Consider the following 21,201-nt stretch of genomic DNA (forward strand, 5'->3'; position numbering starts at 1 on the left):
TTGGCGGATCAACCCGCATGATAGTATATATCATGATAAAAATATAATTTATTCAACATGTGGTAGTTTAAAAAACTTTTAATAAATGAAATTATAATATTTATAAATATAATGATATATAAGATTATTTTCTCTAAAATTTTTTTAATTTATTTATTTTAGTAGAATTTTAAATTTTGGTTACTCTAAAATTATTTAAACAAAATCCACAGATAACCCCGCAAATCATCATACATTCTCGCGATGGGTTTGTGTTTCATATATGCTACCCGCGGGTCGTGCGGACAGACTAACTACATGCCAAAATATATTTTGCCTATTGCAAAACAGGCTTAACGGGACGAATCAACTCGTTTTGACAGCTCTAATAGAAATATTATTTAGTCATACAACACAATGAAATTTGGACATAGGAATAATAGAATATGTATTTTATTTGTTAGATGAGAGATTGAAAGGTGAAATATAATGATTAAAAAATAATTAATATTTTTCATGATTCACAAAATTTAATAAATATTTATCATCTTGTTGAATAATCCTAAAAATCATATTCAAGAAATCTTTATAATTTGAAAATTAAACTTCTTTGGTAAGCTATAAGTATGAAAATACCATAATTTTGATTTAATCTAATTAAATTAAAATTAGTTACATAGATTTCATATCTATTTAATTTACACGACCAAAATAAAAATATCTATTTAATTTATAAAATAGATGGGTTAGTTATGATAAACTTTCTAGAAATCTCTAGAAGCAAGGGAGATATCTTTTAATTAATGATGATAACAGGCTAAAATAAGCAAAATTAATGAGAAAAACGTTGATTGTTATGGAATTAGTTCCAAAATTATATGAACAAATATATTATACGTAATTAATGTATAATATTGTTCGGAATATGATTTTATAATTAGTTACCATAAGTACAATCAAATTTTATTTGATTTCCATAAATATTTGATTTTAGTTCGATTTTTCATTATTATTTCGAATTTATATTCCAAAATTTTTTTAAAGATCCGATTTCAGAATTTCGGGTCAATTTTCTGATTTTGACCCGACCCATTTACATTTGTACTTCTCTTTTAATAGTATAGAGATTCTTTGCTATGATTTTAATTTAATACTACAAATTTGACAAAATCTTCTTCCGTATCATTCTCTGATTCTAGAAAATTCTCTCTAAAATAGGGCTTTCTCGTAAAACACAAATAGAGTGCTAGTTTCACATGTGAACACGTTCTAAAGTTTGTATTAATCTAATGTTCACCACATTATTGTTGTGGCTAATTTTGTTTCCTTGTGGTCTAGTCTTCTTAAGAACCGACCCGTGAATTTCTCTCCTCTTTTCTCTCTGTTCCATCTTTTAAAAGTTTTTTCCCCCAGAATCCCTAAGTCAATACAAAAAAACAAAGCTTAAGAAGTCATTACGGAATCATGAACAATCATCCACTATTATCCATCTCAAACCCAGTCAAGTTCTTGAAACCACCAATTCCGTACGATATAAGCCTAAACACATCAGCCATTAACAGTAAACAGAGGCGGCAAAGCAAAACCCTTGTCGTGAAATCCAACAAAAGGTCAACAACAACACAATCATTGACTAGTAGTGTCTCCGTGGTTACAAGGAGAAACAACAATGGTGGTGATGAAACGACTCCGTTTAGGAAAGTGGGTAGAGATGATAAAGGACAAGCGGTTTTGTTGTGTGCTTTAGGGTATTGGGTTCAAGGGTCAAGGTGTTTCCCATGGCTTGCTCTTAACTTCCATATGGCTCATTGTCTTAATCTCAAGCCATCGACAATTCAGCTTGTGCAGTACACTGCTAGTCTTCCCATGGTGGCTAAGCCTCTCTATGGAGTTCTCTCTGATGTTCTCTACATTGGTGGTGCTCGTAGAGTTCCTTACATCTCCATTGGAGGTTAGTTTTCTTTCTCCAACTGTCCTGAAAAAAACGGTCGCTTTCGTATATTACTCTCTGCTCCAAATGGTCCAATTTAGTGTTGTCTCAGTGCTTTTGCAGGGGTTAGCATGGGGTTCATTGGCGATATTCCCGGCCGCTCGAGAAGTTCTTCCTTCACTTATGGCATTTGTTCTTCTTAGTAACCTTGGAGCTTCCATTACTGAAGTTTCTAAAGACGCTCTTGTTGCGGAATACGGTTTAAGATATCAGATGAATGGTCTTCAGTCTTATGCGCTTATGGCTTCCGCGGTTGGAGGAATCCTTGGAAACTTACTCGGTGGATATTGCTTACTCAAGACACCTCCTAGAATCTTGTTTCTTGCTTTTACAGCGTTGTTGTCTCTTCAGCTCATTGTTTCTCTATCCTCTAAAGAAGAATCTGTTAACTTGCCACCGATCAAAGAGGTAACTCCAGAGATAAGCTCTGTTTTGGGGATTGTAAAGAAACAGTTTTTGGATCTTATGGTAATTGTTCAGGCAGATGAAATCTCCCAGCCTTTAACTTGGATAGTAGCTTCCATTGCAATGGTCCCTCTTCTCTCTGGATCAGTCTTCGGCTACCAAACTCAAGTTCTAAACCTCGATCCTTCGGTTATTGGAATGTCAAAGGTTATTGGACAGTTGATGCTTCTCTGTTTAACCGTGGTTTATGACCGCTACTGGAAGACACTTCCCATGAGGCCATTGATCCATATCGTGCAACTCCTCTACGCCTTTTCGTTACTCTTCGATTATATCTTGGTGAAGCAAATAAATCTCGCGTTCGGGATCTCAAACACGGCTTTTGTGCTCTGTTGTTCTAGTGTAGCAGAAATTCTTTCACAGTTCAAGATTCTTCCTTTCTCTGTTTTGCTAGCAAACAAGTGCCCGGGAGGCTGCGAAGGATCCATTACCTCATTCCTTGCTTCAACTCTGTGTTTATCATCAGTTGTTAGCGCATTCGCTGGAGTTGGAATGGCTAATATGATCGGGATAACATCGAAGAATTACACAAACCTGCCAGCAGGAATTCTGATACAGTCTTTGGCAGCTTTGGTGCCTTTGTGGTTTATCCACTATGTTCCAATGTCAGAGCCTGGTTTTGAGAAAGAAGGAAAGAGAGCTATGAGTAAGAAAAGCAGAAGGAATAGACGAGTAGGGAGAGTCATAGGTCAGGAAGTTTTTGCTTACCGTCGGGAAAGAGAAACATAAACAAGAATCAGTCTGAGTTAATAGTTAGAGATAGTTCTTGAGCTGATATAACATTGTTTCTTGGGAGGAGAAGATTTTGTGCCCAAGTAACATAAAAATCCAAGAATGTCAAGAATCTCATAAATCCAATCAAAGCAATGTTACATCACAGTTCACACCAATCTTGGTGCAGCAACTCCAGGATTCTCTCCACTGTTTCATTCATTGTTCTTGGTTTGGAGACATGGGATCTCATCTCTTCCAAGAAGCCTGCAAGTTTAGCGGCAAGCCAACGCACAATGTAACATCTCGTTGTAGATATAAAAATGACATGGAAGTAAAATTAAAGTTTGTGTTAGACCATTTTGGATAGAAGAAATGAAATTGGTATATAATGAAAGAAAATTTAGGATGTGAATTAAAGTCTAGGTTAGACAATTTTAAATAGTAATGAAATTGGTATGTGATAGATTTTATAGCAAATTGGAATATTGCATAAGAAAATTAAGGGGAATTAGAAATTTCGGTGGGTGAGATTAAAGATTCCAATGATCTTGTGGTGGTGATTTAAGGAACCTAGAGGATTAGGTGTCACTTTAGGGATTAATGGTTTTAGCATGAAGGGTTATGTTAAACACTATGCTTGCTTTGTTTTGCATAGTTAAATTGTCTATTTAAGAGCAACTCTGACTTCTCTATAGCTTCATTACTCGAAATCCTCTCTTCCTCGTTGGCTCTTCCACCTCCGATCACCTACCATAACAAGTTTTTCTCCTCCTCTCTTGAGTCTTTATCTTCCTCTTTTCAATCATTTTGATCATCCTTGATGTTTCTATATCATGTAGGACACATGATAACAGTAAGAGAAAATGAGAAACCATCATCGTCAAAGTTCATTCTTTCGAGTAAACTCTTTTGGTAAGATTTCTAACACATCTAAACCATCCTCTAGAGCTTATATTTATATCATATTATAATATTTTTTCAACATTAAAATATAGGTGGAAGCCATAGATTCCAAGTTTATCAGAGTCAGACCCTTTGGTTTTCGCTGATCAACGATACGACGGTCAATGGCCAAGTCATACTCTCAACTTTTTCTAGTAAAGGTATCCGAATACACTGACTTTCTCTCATAATCTAAACAGGATCTTATGAATCTATTTTTAACATAAATTTTTAAGATTTTGATATGAATATCTAAGTGATCCGGGTCAAAAAAGTTTTAGTAAAAAAAAAAGTATAAAATTCTTCATATTTTTATTTTTGATAAGGGGTTAAAATTTATGTAAATTGATATAATCACTTTCAGAGATTTCATATATCAATATAAGAAAATGTATATTTAGATCAACCGCATAAGAAAAGGTATATGTATATTTTATGTTATAAATTGTTTAATCACTGTTGGGTAAAAAATATATTTTTATAACATAAACGAATATACATTTCCTTATATTAATATATGAAATCTTTGAAAGTGATTATATCATCATAAATTAATTTCTATTGTTTTATGTTTAAAATATTCTTTTAATATACTTCTGTATGTTGGCATATCTTGATTTCTTGATTCATCATTTTTCTTTGAGGAAAAAAATGACATCCAAAGATCTCATATATTAATATAAGGAAATATATATATATATATATATATATATATATTATGAATATATGTGGTATAAAATCTTATATAATGTATATTTATATGTGGTATAAAATATTTTTTGTTCATTTAAAAATAGAAAATATTTTATAACATAAAAAATACATTTTTATAATGGTATATGAAATCTTTCGAATTGATTTTTTCTCTTTTAAAAAAGTGATGAATAATGACATGCCACATAGGAGAATTATGTACTCAAAATATTTTCTAACATAAAAATATACATTACCTTTATTGATATATGAAATCTTCGGAAGGATTTCAATTTTGAATCACATAATAAAAAAGTTGTTTGTAAATTAAATGCTGGCTGATTTGATCTACTTCACCCTATAAATAGAAGAAGTTTTTTTTTTTTTGGTAAGCATAAATAGGAGAAGTTTTGAATATTCAGAATTGAATTAAAGTATTTCTTTCTATTTAACTAATGTGAAATAAACAAAACAGGGGAATGGTATTAATACAATTTCATTAATGTTTTAGAAAATATTAAATACTCTTGCAGGAGGAAATACAAAATATTGCAGTTCTTGTTAAGGTTCATGTTAACAATTTTGTTTTATAAATGCTACCAGTTTAAATAATAGATAAAGAAAACATAAGAAATGCATCAAAATTTGAAAATAAAAACCAAAAGTGCTGAAAGATTTTAAAATATATAGAAAATGATAATCTTTCCATTTATATTTTAATTATTTACAAAAAAAATTTCATTTTTGATAAAAATCGGTGAAATGAATGTGGTAATGAAATAATTTTTTTTGGTTATCTCATATAAAATAATATTTAAAAACAATAGTTGATTAAAATATAGAGATATAGAAAATTATATAGTTCATTACGTTATACATACACTAATTTGGTTTTCTTAAAACATATATATTTAAAAAATATTTATAATAGACGGTGGGTTAAATATAATGTATTATATGATGAAATGAGTTATGATCCTTATAACTATTTGAATATTTATATTTAAGTTCATACAATTATTTTAAAAAAATTCTTAATTTTATATTCTACAATAAAAAATAAAAAAAAATATTTTAATTTAAAAATAGTTTAATATAATATTTTACAGAATATCATAAATATTTAATAAATCAAAAGATAAAAGTTATAAATACTCTAATTTCCTTTTTCAAAGCATAAATATTTAAAATATTTATAACAAGTAGAAGGTTAAATGTAATGTATTATATGATAAAAAGAGTTATGATCTTTATAACCGAAACCAGATTAAGATTATATGATGAGATGAGTTAAATAAGGTTTGACACCTCTAAATATTTAAAATTTTGATTCTATAAGTATATATGAAAATAATGAATGATTGATTGTGCACACAATTTTTTTATTGGGATTCTAAAATATAAATATAGGTATGCACGAGTTGAATTTAATCTTATTATATACTAAAATATGTTTATTATATACGCAATTTTTTTCACTTACTACTAGCATATATCAAATACATACGTTTTATTTTTAACCAAAAAACGTAAAAAACCGTAAAAATCGAACTGTAACTAAACCGAATTACATACGGTTTCTATATCGTTTCACTTTCTACAAAACGAAAAAAACGATACTAAACCGAAAAACCGTACCCCACTCCTAATATTTTTCTCATCAACAATAAATAGACTCCTTATATGTCATTGTATTATGTAAAGAATATTAAATTATACTATAAAACAAACATAAACCACTTTATATAAATATTTAAAATTAAAATTTCATCATTAAGTCTAGATAATCGTAGTCAATAACAACACCTTATCTCTTTTGTTCCACACTGGTAAGAAAAAAATAAGTTGTATTATGATCTCACATCAAACTCGTCATATGTAAAGAGCAAAAATCAATGTTTAAAATGCACTTGGATTATTATTGAAAGTTGAAAGACAAAGGCCCGTTACGAGCCCAACCAAAAGTTCATAAGAACATACAAGAAAAGCAGACGATGAAACTTAAAACAACTAAAGGGACAAGTTTTTCCCGCAGATGGAAACAGAACCAAACCAGGTGAAGAACATCACATCATCACCTCCCAAGTGCATGACACAGAGAACCGCCACTTTTGATCAGATCACAAAAGCTTAGAAGCTTCCACCACGAAGACGGAGAACCAAGTGAAGAGTGGACTCCTTCTGGATGTTGTAATCTGCAAGAGTCCGACCATCCTCAAGCTGTTTTCCAGCGAAGATGAGTCTCTGCTGATCCGGAGGGATCCCTTCCTTGTCCTGAATCTTAGCCTTGACGTTATCAATTGTGTCTGAGCTCTCAACCTCCAGGGTAATAGTCTTGCCTGTCAATGTCTTCACAAAGATCTGCATACCACCACGCAGACGCAACACAAGGTGAAGGGTAGATTCCTTCTGAATGTTGTAATCAGCTAAAGTCCGACCATCCTCAAGCTGTTTACCAGCGAAGATGAGCCTCTGTTGGTCTGGTGGGATCCCTTCCTTGTCCTGAATCTTAGCCTTGACATTATCAATTGTGTCTGAGCTCTCCACCTCCAAAGTTATGGTCTTGCCGGTTAGGGTCTTCACAAAGATCTGCATACCACCTCTGAGACGAAGCACCAAATGGAGAGTAGACTCTTTCTGGATGTTGTAGTCAGCAAGAGTTCTTCCGTCCTCAAGCTGCTTACCGGCAAAGATAAGCCTCTGTTGGTCCGGAGGAATTCCTTCCTTGTCCTGGATCTTGGCTTTGACATTATCAATGGTGTCTGAACTCTCAACCTCGAGGGTAATTGTTTTACCAGTGAGGGTCTTCACAAAGATCTGCATACCACCACGAAGACGAAGGACAAGGTGAAGTGTCGACTCCTTCTGGATGTTGTAGTCAGCAAGAGTTCTTCCATCCTCAAGCTGCTTACCGGCAAAGATAAGCCTCTGCTGGTCCGGAGGGATTCCTTCTTTGTCCTGAATCTTTGCTTTGACGTTGTCAATAGTGTCAGAGCTCTCAACTTCCAAAGTAATGGTCTTGCCAGTCAGAGTCTTGACAAAGATCTGCATACCACCTCTTAAACGAAGAACCAAGTGGAGGGTTGATTCTTTCTGGATATTGTAATCGGCCAAGGTACGACCATCTTCTAGCTGTTTACCGGCGAAGATTAATCTCTGCTGGTCCGGAGGAATGCCTTCCTTGTCCTGAATCTTTGCCTTAACATTGTCGATGGTGTCAGAGCTCTCAACCTCGAGAGTGATGGTCTTGCCAGTGAGTGTTTTCACAAAGATTTGCATCTGAAATTTTAAAAGAGAACATGTAAAAATCGATCAGGGAACATATACCAAAGAGAAACGGAATTAAACACAAGAACCCAAAATCAAAGAGAATCGAACAAAGAAAACACAAAATTGAATAGATCGTCATAGAAAACCCTAATTTCCTTGAGAGAATTTCACAACCAAGCAAGACATTGAACAAATCTAAACGATATGCTTCATAAGAGAAAACGCAAGAAAGATGGAATATTTCAACAACATGCAAATCTGACGAGCAACTAATAGAGATTCTTAGTACTCGACATAAAATAAAGAAGCTGGGATTGAAGAAACGAGCAGATAATTTTCGAAATCAAATTGTTGAAAAATCCAAAATCGAAGATAAAAAAAGAAAACCAAAAGATCAGACGCCAAAACCCAGAACAAACAAATCAGAAGAAACATATACCTTGAAAGAGTCCTAGAAAGAGAGAATCGTTAAAGATTATGCTGAGCGATTTAGGGTTTGAGAGGGATTGAAGAGTCAGAGATAGACGAAGCGATAAATTAAAATCCTTCACAAGGTCTTCTTTTATACAGCAAACCAAAAGGTCAAAACCGTCTTTTAAAGGAAGGAAGCATATGATACGTGTCATATTTTTTACCGTTCGTTTTTTAAAGACCGACTCAACTAGAAACATCCTATGGTGGTGGATGGGATTAGCTCAGCGATGACATTTGCTCCTCTGGCAGTTTTTCTATTTTCTTTTGTATTTTCCTTTTCCTCATACAATTTCTTTCTATTTTATATAAGAATTAAATTAGGAAAAAGTACAAAAAAATATTCTTTTCATTAAGACTATGTCTTGGTTCACCCAACCCAATAAGAATAAGCAATCATAAACTTTGGAGGATACAATTACTATATTGATTTTAATTCCATGTTGATTATGATAGTTTATCTTCTTATTTTCATGATTAAACATATCAATATTTGGCATAAAGATTCTAATCTACTCTAATTAAGAAAAGAAATAAGTATCTACCATTGACTAATTAAATTAAGGAAACTTATCTAACAAACTTACGTATCTTTTAGAACAATCTTTTTGGTTTAGTTCCAAAATTTTAAACCTAATTGTAGGTAAAAAGGACCTAATTTTAAGATAATTAAATAATTTGAAGATCTATATGTTTTTTTTTTTTTTATGATCTAAGTTTTTTTTTTTTTTTTACATCTTTTATGATTTAAGTTATTGTCTTGTTTTTATTTTTTGATAAAATCTTGAGTTTTTATCTTCAAAGTAATGTTTTAACATTATTATTTACTTTGATTATTAATTAAAAAAATAAAAGATAATTTGTTGTTGCCGTATTAGACTGAAATTTCTGAAAGGCCGTACGTGTTGACTTGCTCTAGCCCAAAGAGGCAAAGACCATGCACTCTCTCTAATCAAGAGTTAATGCTTATATTTCTTTAAAAGATTCAGATGGATTCAACAACTTCCAAGCCGTGATATGTCACGAAAGGATTGTGTCTCTAACCATTGTTCTTATAACTTAGACTTAGACGACAAGTCATTGTAAAATATACATGGAGTCTGAAGATGTTGGACGGACACTAGACCTATCAGTTCTTATTAACGTGTATATAGTCACAGTTTTGATCCGGTTTAAAGACTCTGGAATGTCTGGTTTATAAATCTAATTATGATGTAATCTCGGTTCATGGTTGGTTTAATATGTTGTTGTTGTATATATCCGTTGTAACAACTTTTCGATCATTCTAATGAGAAAATCTGGGTTTCATCAAAACACTAATATGGTATCAGAGCAAATCTCGCTCAAATTCTCTGAAATTTTCTCGGATTCTTCTCATTTTCTTTGATTCTTCTTCAAATTCGACCTCCGATTGTTACGGCGATTCCAAAATTGTGCTTAGATTCGTTATCGGTTGCTTAAACTCATCTTTGCGAGCTCCGATTTTGGTTGAATCTTCACTCCTGAGCTTCGTTTGTTAACAATGGCGAAACAGAAGAAGAAGACGATGGTTCGGGACTCGCCTGAAGTTTCCGATGCCTCGCCGATGCAGACGCGTGCTAGATCTACTCTCATAGCTGGTGAACACAATGAGGTTACATCTCATCCTCAGTTTCCGGCTAATCGCAGTAGATCCGATGCAATTTCTACGGGGATGGAGCTGTACAACAACGTGCATAGTCCTTTCTTCCTCCATTCAGCTGATCATCCAGGTCTTTCTATCGTTACTCATAATCTAGATGGATCGAACTATAATAACTGGTCGATTGCGATGCGAATGAGCTTAGATGCGAAGAATAAGCTTAGTTTCGTTGATGGATCTTTACCTAGGCCAGATACTACAGATAGTTCATTCAAGATTTGGAGTAGATGCAATAGTATGGTTAAGTCCTGGATACTGAATGTTATTAATCAAGAAATCTATGACAGCATTTTGTATTACGAAGATGCGGCTGAGATGTGGAATGATTTGTTCTTGCGTTTTAAAGTCAGCAATCTCCCGAGGAAGTATCAATTGGGACAGTCTATACTTCTCTCAAACAAGGAAATCTTGATCTATCTACTTAGTACACCAAGAAGAAGACACTTTGGGAACAATTGGCTAATACCAAGTCGTCTATTGTGAAGAGGTGTAACTGTGATCATGTTAAAGAATTGTTGGAAGAAGCTGAGGCTAGTAAGATTATTCAATTCCTTATGGGATTGAATGATAACTTTGCTAATATCAGAGGACAAATTCTCAATATGAGTCCAAGGCCAGCGTTAACAGTCATATATAACATGCTTGACCAAGATGAGAGCCAACGTCTTGTAGGAGGATCCATGTCTAGTACATTGGTTAATCCTACGGCTTTCCAGGTCCAAGCTCAGACTGTTCCTGACCAGAATCAAATTCTTTTGGCTCAGAGTGGTTATCAGAAACCGAAATGTTCTCATTGTCATAAGATGGGTCACACTGCTGATAAGTGTTACAAGTTGCATGGTTGGCCTCCAGGGTCTGGTCCAAAGTGGAAGAAACCACAGACTATTGGCTCCACAAACCTTACTGCCACTCAACTTGCACCTCCAGTTGACCAGAAGATAGAGAAGCCAGTAGATACATCTGATATGTCTACAACGCAGATTCAAAGTGTCATTTCTTATCTTAGTATGAAGCTTCAGACTACATCTGTTGATAAGAATTATTACACTAAATTCTTAATTCCCTTTTATACTAAATTATTACACTATGTTATTTCTTACATGTTCCAAATTAAATGAACAATATATTTCAAAAAATAAATAATAAAACCCGTGCTGTATAGCACGGGTCATGATCTAGTATAAAATAATATTTAAAAACAATAGTTGAGAATTCTATCACATTTTATAAAAAAAAATCCTAAAATAATTTGTAGAGCAGTAATAACATAAAAAAAATTATAAATGTGGGATGTACTGTCATAAAAACAAATCTTCTACATATTAATTGAGAAATATATTTCAGAGTATAACCGTAAAATTTTAAGAAAATTACCAAAAATGATGTTAGAATTAAATACAATATCTTTTTGGTTTATCTTTATTAATTTAAATATAAATGTATATTTCCTTTTTAGCTCGAAAGAAAATATTTTCAAAAAAAAAATTCAACTTCTTTCAATTTTTGTAAATTAATAAATTATAAACATGAATATCTTTTTCCGATCAAAAAGGAAATATATATTTATATTTGAATTAAGCAAATATACTAAATATTGTATTTAATTATAATGACATTATTTTGGTAATTTCCTTAAAATTTTAGGATTTTAGTCTGAAATATATTTGGCAATTAATATATAGAAGATATGTTTTTATGATAGTATAATTCAGATTTAATTTTTTGAATTATTATCATGATTTAAACACGGAAGGTTAAGATCAAAGTTATAAGAAAAATCTTAAAAAGATTCGTCATTTCCTCTATAACTATATGATTTTCGTCATTTGTCAAAGCATCTAAAACTCGTATGCAAAGAGAGTAAAAACAAAAAAAATTGTAAAGAACAAAGTCGTGTCTTCTCTTAACACATCCGACTCTGAGAAGAAATGAGGTATTCTACAAACCTTCATTTAAAATTCTATTAGTTATCAATTATAATGAATTACGATCTTAATTCATACATATGTATATGTATTTTAATGTTTAAATTATCTAATTGATCACAAAACTAAACTGTAAACAATATTTTATTCTAAAACACAAAATTCCAAAATTCTGTCCCCAGAACCATTATGATATGAATTTGTGGATCGAAATAGACGACATCTTTTAAATTTTTCTAAACTTTAGTTTTTTCTTAGTTAGACCTATGTGTATTACAAGATCTTTGATGTTGTGGTAAAGATCTTGTGGTTTAAAGTTTAAACCATTAAAAGTAATGGTTACACACCAAAATCACAAAGAAAATATATAGAATCGTCGCCGTTGTAAATTAGGGTTTTTTTAACTATAAGAAGATGAAAAAAGTTAATCTCATTTTACAATTTTATCCTTAAAAAAAAAAAGATTAAAATTGGATACAAGCCCATCAATTAGTATCGGATTAAAGTTGAATTCAAACACATCAATCTTCTAAATAAAACTAAGTTATAATTTAACACGTTAGTATTAAACATGATATGAGTTTAATCTAATATTTATGATAAAAATTTTAAGTTATCACTTTTTAAACTAGCGTGTCACACAATAACATAATTTTTTCATAATAAAATACTTTTTATCAATAAAAAACATTTTGCAGATTTGAATTGGTAGGAACACAAGAATAAAACGAACATAAACCATTTTAAGATACATGTCACTGTTCAATAAAACATCTACAAAAACTAAATTTAAATACTAATAATAACAAAAATTGTAAACAAACAACGGAAAATCTCCTTTTTTTATTTTTGAAAGTATTAAAATTAAATTACAAATAGATTTAAAGATTTGTCAAATATATAAAAAATTTTTGAAAAATATGATTTGTCGAAAATTTTCAACGTCATTCTTTCGTTCTGTTGTAACATCTTTTTCATTTGTAATAAATCTCTGCCTATTGGTACGAATTATTGACAAATTATTGATTAACTAAAAGTCTAAAACCAATTTTGAATTATTATATTTCCAATAAACAGGAACAGTTCCGTGTACAAGTTGAGAGAACCTCGAAGGAATGCAAAAAACACTTTTAAGCCGGGTCAAAATCGTGACCCGAATAGTTTTCGGACTCGGAGCCCAGCAGGTGTTGTTTCTGTTTTCGGTTCATTGGGAAGGATGAGTACAGTGGTACCATTTCCTGACCTCAACCTAATGCCGGCTTCTCAATCCTCCACCGCCGGAACAACAGCCGGAGACACTGTAGTCACCGGAAAGTTAGAAGTTAAGGCCGAGCCAGTTGAAGAATGTCAAACTCCGCCTTCGTCATTCTCCGATCAATCAGCCAGTACCGATCTCATCGCCGAGTTTATACGTATCTCCAAGCTCTTCCGTTCGGCATTCAAGCCGCATCAGATTGAAGGATTAGACGGCGTTTCTGTTTACGGTTTGGATTCCGGTGCGATTGTCACTGTACCGGAGGAAGAGAACCGGGAATTGATTAAACCGCCTCCCGGGTTTGGGGATAATCGAGTATCAACCGTCGTTGTCTCGCCTCCTCCGACGAAATTCGAGAGACCGAGAGAGCTGGCGAGAATTGCAATTCTAGGTCATGATCAACGGAAGGAACTCCGACAAGTCATGAAACGAACTCGGATGACTTATGAGTCTCTTCGGATTCATCTAATGGCGGAGAGTATGAAGAACCCTGTACTTGGTCAAGGGCGTAGACGGAGGAGCGATATGGCGGCTGCGTATATAATGAGGGATCGGGGACTGTGGTTGAATTACGATAAGCATATAGTTGGTCCAATCTCCGGGGTTGAGATTGGTGATATTTTCTTCTACCGAATGGAATTGTGTGTGGTGGGCTTACACGGCCAGACACAAGCCGGAATTGACTGTTTAACGGCTGAACGGAGTGCCACTGGAGAGCCTATAGCTACCAGCATTGTTGTCTCAGGTGGTTACGAGGATGATGAAGATACAGGAGATGTTCTGGTTTATACTGGTCACGGTGGTCAGGATAAGCAACACAAGCAGTGTGATAACCAGAGGCTAGTAGGTGGGAATCTGGGAATGGAGAGGAGTATGCACTACGGTATCGAGGTACGTGTAATTAGAGGTATTAAGTATGAGAACAGTATAAGCTCCAAGGTGTATGTATATGATGGTTTGTATAAGATAGTAGATTGCTGGTTTGCTGTGGGGAAGTCTGGTTTTGGGGTGTTTAAATTTAGGTTAGTTAGAATGGATGGGCAACCGATGATGGGCAGTGCGGTAATGAGGTTTGCACAAACTCTTAGAAGTAAGCCGTTGATGGTTAGGCCTACTGGTTATGTTAGCTTTGACCTTTCTAACAAGAAGGAGAATGTCCCTGTGTTTCTATATAATGACGTAGATGGTGATCAAGAACCGAGACACTATGAGTACATTGCAAAATCTGTCTTTCCTCCTGGAATTTTTGGTCAAGGGGGGATCAGCAGGACTGGCTGCGATTGTAAGCTCTCCTGTACTGATGATTGTCTCTGTGCAAGGAAGAACGGTGGTGAGTTTGCATATGATGATAACGGGCATCTATTAAGAGGAAAAGATGTGGTATTTGAATGTGGGGAATTATGCACGTGCGGTCCGAACTGTAAGAGCCGTGTGACACAGAAGGGATTGAGGAATAGGCTAGAGGTTTTCAGATCGAAGGAAACCGGTTGGGGTGTCAGGACACTCGATCTAATTGAAGCTGGTGCTTTCATATGCGAATATGCAGGTGTTGTTGTCACAAGACATCAGGCCGAGATTCTGTCAATGAATGGGGATGTTATGGTCTATCCTGGTCGGTTCACAGACAAATGGCGTAACTGGGGTGATTTATCTCAAGTATACCCAGATTCTGTTAGGCCGGATTATCCATCTCTCCCTCCCCTGGATTTCGCAATGGATGTGTCAAGGATGAGGAACGTGGCTTGCTACATTAGTCACAGCAAAGATCCGAATGTGATGGTGCAGTTTGTTTTGTACGACCACAACCACCTGATGTTCCCCCGCGTGATGCTTTTTGCGCTGGAGAACATATCACCGTTGGCCGAGCTAAGCCTGGACTATGGCTTGGCAGATGAAGTGAACGGGAAGCTCGCCATCTGCAACTAGTTTTGACAAAGTTTGATTTTGTGCTATAGCTTGAGCCTTGAGGTAATTTCTCATCATAATGTTGTTTTATCCTTGGTCTGTCTGTCTTGCTCCTATGTCATTAATCTGTTACAACAATTATGCAGGTGGAGAAAATTTTGACAAAGCCTTTCTCTGTTCGTTTGCTCCTATGGCATCCATTTTTTGGGGGTAAAAATTAAAAACTACTCTTTCTCGAATGTGTTGTACTTTTTTTCTGTTATCCATGTACTGAAATTTTTGTATGTTAGAGCTTAAGCTGATACAAAAAAAACAATGTAATAGCAAATCAACAAAACATTCTGTAATTTTTTGGTATAAAAAGCTTTTGAAGTTGTTTATTCCTAAAATCTTAAAAAGTTTGCCTTTTATTCTGCAAATTGATCAGTGTATTACTGTATTACTCAGTAGTGAATAAATAAGGAAAACATATTTACTCAAAAAATGAAAATGTTTCAGTAGTGAATAAATTAGGAAAACAACATTCTATTCTTTGCTTGATTGTTCAAGACTTCAAGTGAAGTGTGTTTTTTTCTTTTGACAAAGAAGAAGAAGAAGCTAAACCAGAATCACGTAAATTAATTTACCAAGACTACATTTGATTTCGCTTTACACTCAACCGGTAATAGATAAATTCAACTAAACCGGATTGTTAATATTTGGTGAACTCGACGAAGGAACTCGCCCGATAACGACGGAGCGATTGCGATCACCGTCAGTCTCGTCGAAGTGTCTGTCGGTGGAGACTTCCGAAATCAAGCAGTTCCAGGTGATTTCATTTGTGCTTAGTTTCTCTTGATTTCATTAGCATGTAAATATGCTCTTTCGGATTTTGAAACAACTCGGATTGATCTTCTAGGGTTTAGGTCCTAGAACTAGACCTTAAGACAGATTCTCTCTCTCTGGGTTTGCTTTGTTTAATCATTAAATATTTTTGTGGGCAATGATTGAAAATATTCATCTGTTGCTGTCTTTGGTCCATGTTGACGTTTTCCTCTTCCACTACTTGTGCAGCTTGAGGGACGTTGACCTTGGCTGAGATTGAAAATGAAATAGGAAAAGCTGGTGAAGAGAGTATCTTTGATATATATGATATGCTTGATTACAAAAGAATGACAGATATTCAAAGAACAACACAAAACCAGAAACAATCCTAATGGTTTCTTCGCTTATCCGGACCTATTATCTTCACGAGCCACTCCGGCTTGTATAAACCTATAACATGTCCTAATGTCAATCCAAACAACAGTCCAGGCACACATCCTATCACCACTGCTTTCCAGTTCAATATTTCTTCTTCTTCTTGCTCTGGTTGTTGTATTGGTGGTGCGTTAGTCCTGAAGCAACTTTGTTCGAGAGGAAGACCACAAAGCCCTGCATTCCCTTCAAAGGAGGATTTAGGTTGTCCAGTGATTTGTGCTCCTTGTGGTATTTCACCTTTGAGTTGGTTATGAGACACATTTATGTACCCCAAAAACGAGAGGGTCTTGAGTCCATTAGGAATAGTCCCTCTTGACAGGTCTAGTGACTGGAGCGCTTTAAGATTTTCCAAAGACAGAGGAATATGGCCTGTGAAAGCGTTGTTTGATAAGTTGAATGCAATCAGTGCCTTCAAGAGACCAATAGATTCAGGAATCTGTCCTTCGAATCTGTTTCCAGAAAAGTCGATGTTGCTGTAGAAAGTAAGGACCTTTTTGTGCTCCATGAATAGACCTTTGTATTGCAAATCCGTGGTATCTTCATAGTTATACTCAGGGTTGTTGTAGTCTCCCATGTAGATTCTCCCATCTTTATTCATCTGGAGTGATGATGCTTTCCAATTCACGAAGTAATTTGGTGGCAAGCTTCCTGTAAAGTTGTTATTTGATATTTCAAGTATGCGCAGCTCAGGGAACGCAAGAGGACCTTGACCAGGAAGAGATATAGGGCCATAGAATTTGTTTGAACGCAGGGTAAGGACCTGCAAATGAGGCAAAGCCTTGAGCCAGAAAGGAAACGTGTCTTCGATTCTGTTGTTGTCAACATTTAGAAACTTGAGAGAGGTGCAATTCAGAAGAGACCTTGGAAGCTTCCCAGTTAGTCGATTGTAACCAACATCCAATGACCGAAGCAAGGCACCATCATAGAATATGTCTGGAAGATTTCCCTCCAAGTTGTTCTTTCGGAGATTCACAGTAGTGAGAGAGTTTCGGAATTTACTCAGACATTGAGGAATTGAACCGGTGAAGTTGTTGTAAGATAGATCAAGAGCAGAAAGAGAGCTTCGGTTGCAGATTGTAAGAGGTATGTTCCCTGTGAAGCTATTGTTCCATGCAGATAAGAGGTTGAGAGCGTGTGGTGGTTTAGGAAATAGTCCTGTAAATTTGTTTAAAGCCAAATCTAATAACCTCACTGGTGAATTCACTAAAACTTCCTCCGAACCTTCAAAACCTGTGAAAGAATTATTGGAAATAGTCACTATGCTCAGACGAGGAAGGTTCCAAAACCACTCAGGGACTTTCCCTTTGATTCGATTGTGGGAAATGTCTATAAGCTCCAAGTTGCGAAGGCTCTTTAAGAAGTTTGGGAACTGACTGATGCCACAGCCCGACAAGGCCAGATTTTCCAGGTTCAAGTTCAAAGGGATGTCTGGATGTGAGCCTAAACTGGCAGGTGATAACTGGTTTCCGGATAAGCGGAGGTTCAACAAAGATTTGAGAGAGAAGAAGAGCCTTAAGTCAATTGGGTGGCTTATGTTTAGGGAAGCAAGATCAAGATCTCTGAGGGTGATATATTTAGAGATAGGCCCTAGGATTTGTGCTTCAAATTGGTTATTCGCAAGGCGTAGGCTCACTAGCCTAGATGAAAAAGAGGAGTTTGGAATGTCAATAGGACCGGTGAGATGGTTTTCTGTCAAATCAAGTGTTGACAAGAAAGGCAGTGTAAGCAGAGAAGAAGGGATGTTTCCAGATATGTGATTATGGGAAAGGCCTAAAACAGAAAGCTTGGTTAGATTATGTACAAGTGGAAAACTACCGGTGAGCTCGTTATAGGTAAGGTCTAAAAAAGAAAGCAAACTTAGGTTACTAATTGAGGAAGGGACTTGACCGATGAAGCCATTAGTGGAAAGAGCCAAGACCTCTAATCTGTTGAGATAGCCAAATTCGGAAGGGATTGAAGAGGAACTGAAATTGTTGAAAGAGAGATCAAGCGAACGGAGATGATGCAGCCCGAAGAGGCTACTGTTGGAATTAAGGATTCCAATGAGACAGCCACGTGGGAGCTGTAGCTTTGTGACCATGCCCGTCACATTATCGCAGCGTACTCCATTGAAGTAGTCAGTTTGGTTGCAATCGCGGGAATCAAACTCATTCTTGAACTGCATTAGGGCTTGAATCTGGTCAGGGCGGCAAGCAGCAAGTCCAACATGAACACTTGAAGAAAAGACACAACAAAGTAAGAGTACCAAGAGAAAATGCATACGCAGACATGACATGGTAATCATGAACACTGTTTTAAGAAGAATAATATGCTTTAAGCAAAGAGACGGCGAAGACTTTTTAGACATGCCATATACATCCATGTTCGGCGAAGACTTTAGGCTTGTAGGTTGTTAGGTTTGGATTAGTTAATATATCTCTTACGTGTTAGATTCGCACACTCGGTAGCGTAACTGTGAGGGAAATAGCACATTAATCAGTTTATAATTGGATAAGACTTGGTCAATATTTCTAGAGAGATGGGTGTGTTGTAGCCCTAGTGGCTTACAAAGAAGAAGTAAACTTAATTTAAGATTGCGGCAGAGACTATCAGACTAAGAAAAGGACTGATTTTTTTGGGTTGAAGAATAATAATTAAGACATGGAAATTGATCGGTATACATAAGCCATTAATCTATCTGAGTTTTGTATATTCTATTTGTGTCTATGTGACTCTTTAAGCACTTTCCTCTTATGTAAAGTTAGGACCTCTTGCTAGATTCTCTGTCATTTGCCATTGTTTAATCCATTTTCTCATTGAAATATATTCATCTGTTGACTTTCATGAGAACACCTTGTTTTTGATCCATGAGTTGAGCGACACTGACCTGGCTGAGATTGTAAATGAAACAGGAAAAGCTGGTGAAGAGAATGTCCTTTAATACATATGATGCTTGATTACAAACACATGAACTATATGACAGAGGATCCAAGAATCAAACGCAAGAAAGAAACAACTCTAATGGTATATGCACTTCTCCGAACCAATTATCTTGACGAGCCACTCCGGCTTGTATAAAGCAAGAACATGTCCAATTGCCAATCCAAACAAAAGTCCAGGCCCATACCCTGTTGCTACTGCTTTCCAGCTCAACACTTCTTCTTCCTCTTCGTCATCTTCGTGTTTTTCTTGTTGTGTTGGGGGCGCACTAGAGGCAAAGCAAGTTTCCTGGAGAGGAAGACCACAAAGTCCTGCATTCCCTGCAAAGGAAGATATAGGTTGCCCACTAATCTGTGTGCCTTTTGGTATTTCACCCATGAGTTGGTTATGAGAGACATTTATGTACGCCAGAAACGAGAGGGTCCCGAGTTCTTGAGGGATTTTACCCGAGAGTTTGTTTCGGGACAGGTCTAGTGACTCGAGTTCAGTAACATTGGCAAAAGGCAGCGGAATTTGGCCGGTGAATAAGTTGTTGGATAAGTTGAGTGCAATGAGTTCCGTCAAGAGACCAATAGAATCTGGGATCTGTCCACCAAGTCTGTTTGCAGAGAAATCAATGGCAGCATAGAAAGTAAGTACCTTTTCATGCTCCATATATAGACCTTTGTTTTGCAAGTCTAAAGTATAAAAATACTGATATAGAGCATTCTCATAGTCTCCCATATACATCCACCCATCTCCATATATCTTGTTTGATGATGCACTCCAATTTACAAAGTAATCTGGTGACAAACTTCCGGTAAAGTTATTATCTGATATTTCAAGTATCCGTAGCTCAGGAAATCCTAAAGGTCCTTGAGTAGGAGATATAGGACCATAAAATCTGTTTGAACGGAGAGAAATGACTTCCAAATCCGGCAAAACCTTGAGCGAGAATGGAAACAAGTCTTTTATTTTGTTGTGCTCCACATTCAGAAACTTTAGAAAAGAACAATTCACAAGAGACCTTGGAAGCTTGCCGTTTATTTGATTGTACCCAACATCAAGTGTTTGTAGCAGAGAATTGCTATCAAATATGTCAGGAATAGTTCCTTGCAAGTTGTTCTTCCGGAGATTGACTGTTGTTAACTTACTCAGGCATTGAGGAATTGAGCCGCTGAAGTTGTTGTAGGATAGATCAAGAACATTGAGAGAGCTTCGGTTGCAAGTTGAAAGAGGTATGTTCCCTGTGAAACTATTGTTCCATGCAGAAAAGAGGTTGATCAAGAGTGGTGGAACAGGGAGTGATCCTGTGAAGGCGTTTAAACTAAAATCTAACATTGTAACTGATGAGTTACGGAGAATGTCTGCGGAACCTTCAAATCCGTTAAAGGAATTGTTTGAAAGATTAACTATGCTCAATCTGGGAAGACTCCATAACCACTCTGGAACTTTCCCTTTAATTCTATTGTTGGAAAGGTCTAAACGCCCTAGATTCTGTAGGGTCTTTAGAAACTTTGGGAACTCGCTGATGTTGCAGCTCTTCAACATCAACCGGTATAATTTTGGTGGAATATCAGAATCTGAGCTTAGGCTTGCCGCCAATATATTATTACCGGAAAGGTCAAGGTTCAGCAAAGATTTGAGAGAGGTAAAGATTCTTAAGTCAATTGGGTTGCTTACGTTTAGGAACGAATTACACTAGGAAGGTTTGAACTCAGCAACTATGTTGAGAGAAAGGAGGTGTTAACCACTCTACCACAATAAATTTATG

At 35.5% G+C, this 21,201-nt stretch overlaps 5 protein-coding genes across 6 annotated transcripts; 2 read left to right on the top strand and 3 right to left on the bottom strand.

Annotated features, from left to right (window-relative positions):
• Positions 1–1,166: 1,166 nt before the first annotated feature.
• Positions 1,167–3,505, top strand: LOC9315511 (probable folate-biopterin transporter 9, chloroplastic). Of its 2 annotated transcripts, none has more exons than XM_002879398.2 (2): positions 1,167–1,930; positions 2,022–3,505. In XM_002879398.2, the coding sequence occupies exons 1-2, from the start codon at positions 1,444–1,446 to the stop codon at positions 3,161–3,163; spliced, it is 1,629 nt and encodes a 542-aa protein (XP_002879444.2). In that variant the 5' UTR covers positions 1,167–1,443; the 3' UTR covers positions 3,164–3,505. The 2 variants fall into 2 exon arrangements, with proteins under 2 accessions (XP_002879444.2, XP_020885748.1); XM_021030089.1 differs by having other exon boundaries at positions 1,779–1,930; positions 2,033–3,505.
• Positions 3,506–6,677: 3,172 nt separating this feature from the next.
• Positions 6,678–8,583, bottom strand: LOC9315512 (polyubiquitin 4). Its single transcript, XM_021027716.1, has 2 exons — positions 8,493–8,583; positions 6,678–8,062 (listed from the first exon to the last, which is right to left on the bottom strand). Exon 2 carries the CDS (start codon positions 8,060–8,062, stop codon positions 6,914–6,916), a length of 1,149 nt encoding a protein of 382 aa, XP_020883375.1. The 5' UTR covers positions 8,493–8,583; the 3' UTR covers positions 6,678–6,913.
• A 4,628-nt stretch (positions 8,584–13,211) lies between these two features.
• On the top strand, positions 13,212–15,670 carry LOC9317341 (histone-lysine N-methyltransferase family member SUVH2). The gene is made up of 2 exons (XM_002879399.2): positions 13,212–15,353; positions 15,437–15,670. The coding sequence occupies exon 1, from the start codon at positions 13,347–13,349 to the stop codon at positions 15,309–15,311; it is 1,965 nt and encodes a 654-aa protein (XP_002879445.1). The 5' UTR covers positions 13,212–13,346; the 3' UTR covers positions 15,312–15,353; positions 15,437–15,670.
• A 707-nt stretch (positions 15,671–16,377) lies between these two features.
• On the bottom strand, positions 16,378–18,891 carry LOC110229292 (receptor-like protein 12). The gene has a single exon (XM_021029064.1). The coding sequence runs from the start codon at positions 18,889–18,891 to the stop codon at positions 16,483–16,485; it is 2,409 nt and encodes an 802-aa protein (XP_020884723.1). The 3' UTR covers positions 16,378–16,482.
• Positions 18,892–19,420: 529 nt separating this feature from the next.
• LOC110229202 (receptor-like protein 12) lies at positions 19,421–21,116 on the bottom strand. Its single transcript, XM_021028772.1, has one exon. The coding sequence runs from the start codon at positions 20,976–20,978 to the stop codon at positions 19,527–19,529; it is 1,452 nt and encodes a 483-aa protein (XP_020884431.1). The 5' UTR covers positions 20,979–21,116; the 3' UTR covers positions 19,421–19,526.
• Between the last annotated feature and the right edge of the window lie 85 nt (positions 21,117–21,201).

This window comes from Arabidopsis lyrata, assembly GCF_000004255.2.
Source record: "Arabidopsis lyrata subsp. lyrata unplaced genomic scaffold ARALYscaffold_4, whole genome shotgun sequence".
Classification (NCBI taxonomy): domain Eukaryota; kingdom Viridiplantae; phylum Streptophyta; class Magnoliopsida; order Brassicales; family Brassicaceae; genus Arabidopsis; species Arabidopsis lyrata.

What these genes read in the sequence shown, in the direction of transcription:
- LOC9315512 (XM_021027716.1), bottom strand. Translation starts at nt 8,062, where the DNA reads ATGCAAATCTTTGTGAAAACACTCACTGGCAAGACCATCACTCTCGAG.
- LOC9317341 (XM_002879399.2), top strand. Translation starts at nt 13,347, where the DNA reads ATGAGTACAGTGGTACCATTTCCTGACCTCAACCTAATGCCGGCTTCT.
- LOC110229292 (XM_021029064.1), bottom strand. Translation starts at nt 18,891, where the DNA reads ATGGATGTATATGGCATGTCTAAAAAGTCTTCGCCGTCTCTTTGCTTA.
- LOC110229202 (XM_021028772.1), bottom strand. Translation starts at nt 20,978, where the DNA reads ATGTTGAAGAGCTGCAACATCAGCGAGTTCCCAAAGTTTCTAAAGACC.
- LOC9315511 (XM_002879398.2), top strand. Translation starts at nt 1,444, where the DNA reads ATGAACAATCATCCACTATTATCCATCTCAAACCCAGTCAAGTTCTTG. An exon ending in TCCTTACATCTCCATTGGAG is followed by an intron (nt 1,931 to 2,021) that starts GTTAGTTTTCTT and finishes GTGTTGTCTCAG; the next exon opens with TGCTTTTGCAGGGGTTAGCA.